This window comes from Epinephelus fuscoguttatus, linkage group LG15, assembly GCF_011397635.1.
Source record: "Epinephelus fuscoguttatus linkage group LG15, E.fuscoguttatus.final_Chr_v1".
Taxonomy (NCBI): Eukaryota; Metazoa; Chordata; class Actinopteri; order Perciformes; family Serranidae; genus Epinephelus; species Epinephelus fuscoguttatus.
Window position 1 is genome coordinate 20,488,266 of NC_064766.1, and position 8,377 is coordinate 20,496,642.

General features: G+C 40.6%; 1 protein-coding gene across 1 annotated transcript in view; it reads right to left on the minus strand.

The window, feature by feature from the left end:
- LOC125902534 (vasoactive intestinal polypeptide receptor 1-like) overlaps window positions 1–2,716 on the minus strand; it is a 47,003-nt gene extending 44,287 nt beyond the window's left edge. The window contains exons 1-2 of the mRNA XM_049598978.1: window positions 2,461–2,716; window positions 1,659–1,767 (exon numbers count right to left, since the gene is read on the minus strand). Coding sequence (XP_049454935.1) covers window positions 1,659–1,767; window positions 2,461–2,547 — 196 coding nt within the window. The 5' untranslated portion in view covers window positions 2,548–2,716. The remainder of the gene's footprint in view (window positions 1–1,658; window positions 1,768–2,460) is intronic.
- Window positions 2,717–8,377: the final 5,661 nt, after the last annotated feature.

The window sequence follows — 8,377 nt, forward strand, 5'->3', positions numbered from 1 at the left end:
TGAGGACTGGCTGGTTTTCTTTGACGTAAATGATAGTTCAATAAATAATTGGGGTTTTAAAACAGTTTGAAGACGTCACCTTGGGCTTTAACAGAGAATTTTCCCTTCCTTATTATAGACATTACATCACTGGTTGCAGCCCCACTGTCTTGTAAGAGTCCAGGAACAATGCCAATAAAACAGATTATTGCTCTGAAACCTAAGGGGAAATCATTGAGATTTAAAAGTTCGGTGTGTAGGATTTAGAGGCTTCTATTGGCAGAAATAGTTTATAGCATTCATAGCTTTGTTTTTATTAGTTTACAAACACCTGAAAATAAGAATAAATGTGTGTTGCATTGTGTTATCGTTATACTGAGCATTCCTCTTCATGTATAATCGTAATTAGATACCGAACCCCAAGATGATGCCTGGTGCATACACCATACAGAGTTTCTAGCTTCCAGGTTTAATTCCAGGTTATGCAGCCCACTGAATATGCGCAGTAGTGTAGTAGACTTTACATTAAGGGATGTTGTGAATTTCTAAATCACTTCTCTGAGCTCCAGGAAAGTAAAACCTCCATGGATCAAAAATTCCTAATATAAAGAGTCATGATTAACCTTATTTATAGTTGGAGGTGCCTTGTCAACAGTTTCCCTGATGTCTCTTTTATAGTGGTGACCCATGGGTAGGCCTTTTGGGCCACAGGGGATTTTTTTGTCTGCAATGCCACAAGTGACCACTAGGAAAAATTGAAAGCAGGCTGAGCAGCTTTCCTATTGGGGTGGGGTCTAATTTATACACATTGCATATGCACAAAACAAGACCTGAAAGAAGGGTACGCCACTTGATCTATAAAAACAGACTGATGGGAGAAACTTTGACCCATGCTTACAAACATTTTGGAGACAGGAAATTGGCGACACAGATGGTGAGGTGGAAGCCTGATTGTAGAAACTGTCGAATATTTTTTTGGCGCAAACCATTTTTGGCTTTTGTCCGTGCATACATTTTCAGTATGGATCCCACTCATTGTTTTATGAATGAGACCCCTGGTCTACTTCCATGGTGTCAACAATGATGTAGCCCAGAAGAGACAAATCAAACACTGGCTCTAAAATGGGTCATTTGCATTTTCATGTCTTTGCATCAGCCACTGTAATTTCTCTACACACTTGAGACACAGGAGAAGTCTCTGTTCTGCAGCCTCACCGGAAGATGCCCCTAAATCGAACACACTGGACCTTTAAGTGCCACTAAAGTCAAAGACGACTGGTGTTTCTGTTAGAATATTAGAAGTTAGAATATTTTGACTGTGAGTTGACCTCTGTCAGCCAGGTTAATGATCACATTAAGTCTTAATGTCCCATGGATGTGCTCAGTCATGAGGGTCAGCGGTGGGTCATCGCATGAATTAAGCTGCAAATGCTCACAGTGCCACAAGCTAGAAGACAAACTGGCAGATACAACATCATACAAAAAGTTTAAACCCACATTCTTTTCCTTCCTGGGTGTTTGGGCTATAATGTGCTGCTCAAAACTCTTCCTCCTTTTTTAGTTTAGCCCACACTCCTTTCTATTAAAATCCTCTCGCAGTGCGCCAAGCTTTACCACTTCTCTCTCAAAGAAACACAAAGCAGCAGCCGCAGCAGCAGCAGCATCACACATGAACTCACCGCTGTGGTCGCTCTGGTTTTGCGCTTCGCTCCTCCTCGTCTGGCTGCAAACCTCCCGAGCCCTGAGGTGCTGTGAGATGATGGCGCAGTCCGGATGAATTGCTTCAGCCTGGAAACACGAGACAACTTAAGTTATCCAGCCTGAAGCAGACACACGCACCACAAGCTGATGCTCTTCGCTTGTTTGCTCGGGTGAGAGATGGAGGAAAAACATGGAAACGGTCCATTAAACAAACATCAACAGACACACCTTTCTGGACAGATAACTTCTTAAATTGCGCGGGGTTTATTTTTCAAGAAATCAGTTTTTATGTGTCCAACTTTGTCAGGAAATCATCTCAGAAGATATCCAAATTTGAACATCTTAAATTCCCCTGCCAGTTAAAGCTCTTTAAGTTGACATTTTGGCCCTAGGATAATGCGTTTTGCAGATGCACACTCAAACCCTGCACATCTGGGGCCCTTTTTCTTACCCGTGTTGTCCCTGCTGTTTATTTACCTTTGATTGATACCAGACAGGTGGTGATGGATGTAGGTCACGAGCCTTCATAACCACTAATTAAGCGCCTGCGGCTTAATGAGGACATTGGCTGTCCAAGTGTGTGGCGCGTGCTCCAAAGAGCGAGACAAGGACGGAGGATAATAACGATAATAGCGTCGCAATAAAGATGTCATTAGGCTATAATTGAGTATCTGCTTTCCTAATTAGCTAATTAAAATGCAGCAAACTTCTGCTGCACTTTTAATCACTTCATTAATAAAAGTATTTTGTCCCACAAATGATGAAAGAATAAATACTTACTATAGGCCTGTACCACAGATGAAGATACAAGATGAGGAGTATGAATTTCTCCTGTGGTCCCGGCAGCGCCTTACAATACACTTCCATTTTCTTATCTGTCTTCCCTCATCGGATGATGATGATGAGGAGGATGATGATGATGTGAGTGCAAATCCAGGTTGTTTATTCCTCTGGAGCCTCTTAAAGACCGACTTCTTCCTTATTGCCTCAGTGTGCAAATATATTCTGTCACCCTTAAAATAGATGAATCCTCATATTCTCCCTGCGAGCTGCAAAGTTGCAGGAGTGAAGAGCTGCTGTCTCACATCTGCTCTCTCTCTCTCCCTTTATATGTATCTGCCTCCCTCTCCCTCCCTCCCTCCCTCTGTCCCTCTCTCTGAATCAGGTGAATGAATATCTCCATTCACAGGGCTGGCAGTGAGGACTCATGATAAAACAAAGAGCAAATGCAACTGAGAGCAAAACAAAAAGCCAATGACCTAATTTCAAGTCACAAAATGTATGCAAATGTGACTGACTGCCAGACTCCTTCTGTATATAAAACCCCTGTATTTGTGCGCTCCCTGACAGGCAAACTATCTTTGGCTATATTTAGGAAGGATTATATTGTTTTATTACCAAAGGTACTTGCAGGCCGTCTTTGCTGTGTTACTGCACCACATTTCAAAAAGTGGAAAGCACTGTTGTTATAAAATACTGTATGGTACTTTTTACTGCAGCCCACAACATGTTGGGGTCAATTTAAGCAAATCCATCCATCCATTTTCATCCGCTTATCCAGGACCAAGTGGCAAGGGCAGCAGGCCAAGCAAAGCACCCCAGACGTCCCTCTCCCCAGCAACGCTTTCCAGCTTCTCCTGGAGGGACCCCAAGGTGTCCAAGCCAGATGAGATATGTAATCCCTCCAGCATGTTCTAGGTCTGCACCAGGGCCTCCTACCAGTTGGACATGCCTGGAACACCTCTAACAGAAGGCGCAGGAGGCATCCTGATCAGATGCCCGAAACACCTAAACTGACTCCTTCTGATGTGAAGGAGCAGCGGCTTTACTCCGAGCTCCCTCCGGATGTCCGAGCACCTTACCCTGTCTCTAAGGCTGAGCCCAGCCACCGCACGGAGGACCCAAAGTAAATCAAAAGCGCCCGCATCACTGCCGAAGCCGCATCAAACCACCAATGCATCTCACGCTCCATTCTACCTTCACTCATGAACAAGACCCTGAGATACTTGAACGCCCTAACTTGGGGCAGTAACTCACTCCCAACCTGGAGGAGGCAATCCACCGGTTTCCGACAGAGAACCATGGACTCAGATTTGGAGGTGCTGACTCCCATCCCCACTGCTTCACACTCAGCTACAAACTGCCGCCAACAAAATCACATCATCTGCAAAAAGCAGAGATGCAATTCTGAGGTCCAAATATTGTACTTTTTACTCCCCTACATTTATCTGCAGCTAGTGTTACTAATTAAGATTAAGATATCTTACAATATGAAATATGATTCTGTGCTAGATCTTATCCTGTGCAGGCTGCCTGTACAGTATATAAAGTAGGTAAAACGTGCTCGATCTCCACCAGTTATAACATGAAAATGCTACATTTGTGTTAAAGCAACAACGATTATAAATATATAACTCTTTAGAAGGGGACCATTCTGTCTGATAAATACTTTCCCTTTAATACTTTAAGTTCATTTTGGGTGCAATACTTTTGTACATAAGTGAATTCTTGCGTGTAAGACTTGTAACAGAGTACTTTTAGAGCGAGTAAAAGATTGCAGTATTTCTTCCTCCATTGCTCATTTCAGAGGCAAATATTGTTCTTTTTTACATTTATCTGCAAACTGCAGTTTTTGCAGATTAAGATTTTACATACAAAACATAAAATCAGTTTAAAAATCTTATTGAAAATTACACCAACAGTGTCTAAAGCAAATTACTCCACCTCCACAAGCTACCCCATCACAGTGCTTCCTACCATTTCAGAGGGTACTTTTGTGTTCTTCAGATTGGTGGTGTAAGGAAGTTACAACAGGTCCCAGTGCACAGCATTATGATGATCACTAGTGCATGCTATCGTGCATGTATTGTCTTGACACAAATACAGATGACACTGGACAACATCAGTATTAAACAGCAATCATCATTGTATATCTGATAAAAATATCAAATAAACGTATCATTTAATTCAATAGTCTTTATAGCATGTTCATGGATTTTATAGTTTATTTAGAAAAAGCATATAATTTTGTTTTAGATAGCTACTGACTATTTTGCCTTTTTGTGGCCATAAATAACCAATGGCACCATTTTTGAACCAGAAGCATACTTTTTTTTTATCATTCCTCTTTGAACACAGGTATATATTCAAGATGGCAATCTGAATCACTCGCAAGGGAAGAAGAAAAAGTCATTTATTGTCATTGTACCAGTACAATTAAATTTTTGAAAGCTGCAGCTGTACATAGTGCAAGTTAAAAGGTACAAGCAAGTGACAACCCAGAAAAATCTCATAATTACATAACCAATGAATAATAATAAAATGAATAATAATCAATAATAAGAGGCAGATGTTGTTATTGCACTTAATGTATGTAATGTCACCCAGACTTGAAATGAAAGTTAGGATAGTTTATGAGCTTTCTCTATGGGCCCCTCCACCCCAAGGGCTCTAGTGCAACTGCACTGCCTGTACTGTCTACGCCCCTGCTTTCGATGCTTTAAATACATTTACTAAATGTACTTAGTATTTTCACACTGTTGTATTGGTACTTTAACTGAAGTACAAAGTGCCTGTTAATAATGATTACCAACCAGGCAAAGCAGGTTACCGCCCCGAGGCCCGAGGACGCAATGGCAGAAAAGCGGACGAGGTGTGTCATGACTTGAAGGACAGTGGTTAAAATCTCCAGGGTGCTGTTACCTTGAACAAAGAATACATTTCCATGTTGCTCCACTGGAGCTGGTTTATAGTTAGTAATTTACAAATGGGGTCACGTAAGGCAGTTTGCAGGTGTAGATGTGGAGCAGGCCAGTGCTAAAAAAGCAAAACCCTCCTCTACAGAATAAGCTCCCAAGAACAAGAACACAGGGTCCAACCTTCAAATACTCCTCTGGAGCTACTGGGTGATTAATGTACTCCTGGCAAACAGTAGAAGACTACGTGCCCCTCAGTGTGAAACACAGCGTCCCACTGGCTCAAAAAATAATTGAAAACAAACCTCTGGGTTTAAACAGCAGCATGACGTTATCAAGTTACGGTCATCACTAGCACGAGGTTTCCCATAAAGCTAATCCTAAAAAAACACTCACATTCACACACAGGTTATCAAATGGTTTGTGTGATACCATTGACGGCTGTTGGCTAATAGCTTATTTTTCAAATGTATTGGTTGTTTGCATTTAGGCAAGGCTTTGCATCGACTGTTTGATCATTCGTTTCAATTTTGTGGAGCAGAGCAGCCAATCTATCAACAGTAAGGATATTGTATAACGTGAAAACAGAATGTTTAATCCCCACTAGAGCTGATGGATGCTATTCAAGCTTGTGTTTTCACAAGAGCTACCAGAACGAATTCTACTGTTAAGATATCAAAACTGAAGCTGGGAAAAGCACATATCAGATCTGATCAATGATTGATACTACGACTGTAACTAATGATTATAGATTTAGTTGCTAACTAGAACGTAGGTAAGTAGCAAAAAAATGGCAATCACAAGAAAGTGATGTTTTAAAATGTTTTGTTTTGTCCGACCAACAGTCCAAAACTGAGAGATACTCAATTTTACTAGAAGACTTCAACCCTGCTTCTTCTTTTTTGTGTCTCTTTGAGATTATTTCACGTCTCTTTGCAGTAATTTGGAAAAGATCCATCAACACAAAATGAATCTACAACTATTTTGATAAGTGACTGGTAGTTTCAGTCTTTTTTCAAGCAAAAAAAAGGGCCAAATATTATCTAATTTCAGACTCTATAATCTGAGGATTTGCATCTTTTCTCTGTTTTATATCAGTGTAAACTGACTATGTTTCAATTTAAGAAGCAAGCTACACTTTTCACTATATTCTTTTTTATGCCTCCACACAGGCGTTATGTTTTTGGGTTCCTACCTACCTGCATAGGTCCGTCCATCCCATTCTCGTGAACACAATATCTCAAGAACACCATAAGGGAATTTTTTTTAAATTTGGCACAAACATCCACTCTGACTCAACAATGAACTGTTAAGATTTCGGTGGTCAAAAGTTCAAGATCAAGGTTACTTTGGCCTTGCGTTCTTCTTACTCTAGTGAAGGCAAAATCTCAGGAACACCATGAGGGAATTTCTTTAAATTTGGCACAAACGTCCACTTGGACCAAACAATGAACTGATCAGACTTTTGTGGTCAAAGGTCACTGTGACCTCACAAAGCACGTTTTTGGCTATACCTCATAAATTCTTACACAAATTAAAACAAAATTACACAAACAAAAATTACACACACGAACGTCTAACAGGATAACATGATAAAGTGGTGACAGTTTGTATCCACAAAATCAAAGGTCAGCTTCACTGTGACATCTTAATGTTCTGCAAAAACTCCTTGCCATTATTGAATGCCATAACTCAGGAACAGAAGGGGTGACATTTGGTCAGATGCTGAATTGGTGATGCTAAACTTGGATGTCCACCATGAAACTGTGCTGATTGTACAGATCTGCTGTGCTGCCAGGAGAAGATGTGTGTGAAGCATCCATGTTTAAAAATATGTAGCATCTTTGCATCAACATAAGTAGTATTGTCAACTGTCATGGCTACAAATGAGTCTGGACAGACATGGCTGTAAACAGTAACTGCAACTTGACCTGTTTGTGGAAACATACAACGATGAGTTGATAATTCTAGTTTCTTTTTTTTTCTTTTTTCTTTTTTTATATTTTTATTGTATTTCACAAAAGGTTTAGGGTTAGACATATGAAAGTTATTTTTATACAGTTGTGCATAGCTTTCTTTGCGCACCCAACCCCCCACCAGCCACCCTCCACCCCATGACACCTCGACGCCAAAAAAGTAAAAGAATAAAAGTTGCAGTTGCAGGCAGCCTTCAATAAGCTCCCAAGACAGTAATGCTAGAGGTTGAAGTTCGGACTGCGAACAAGATTGGTGTTAAAGCATAGGATACATTCCATTAAATATGCAAACACACTATGTTTGTTTGCTCTCCCATTCAGACTCTTCTCCCTCATGGATTTTTATCTCAACACAGGTTGGAACATGTTTTTTCTCATCAGAGCTGCTGGGCAAATACATAGTGAAATGCCTTGCTTAAAGAGGAATGTCACCCAATTTGAGAAATCACATGCATTATTCCTGAGAAAGAGACAGGTCAGGTGATACTTCTCCAAATGGGATTCATGAAACCTGAAGTGAAAGAGCTAACCATTCATTTTTTATGTCAGTGAGACGTCAAATGTGTCTCTGCTCTGTGTAAAAATGACACTTCCACTTTCCTGTCCCATAGAATGTGCCATGTGTCAGTTCTTGCAGCCAAATTATGTGTAAATTCTGGTTCATGCCTGTTAGTAATGCTGGTTTGACGGCTCAGCTTTGCATCTGATGGCTCCACAGAAAAAACACAGCATCTGGAGCAAATGATAATTTCACAGCCCTAGGACTTATTCTCATAATAAATAGCCTCCACCTTTGATGTTGATTCAGAGAAACTTATATCAAACGATTTAAGACGATTTACTGTAACAGTGTTTGCACTTTCATATGAGGAGATGGTTTTGCACCCAAGGGGGTCCCCAAAAGAACTGTAGAAATACTACTGACATTAAACCCCCTGAAGCAATACACAGCACACTACAGAACATAACCCTGCAGACACATACTGTGTCCCTCAGATATTAGACATACATAATGTAAGAAAAAAG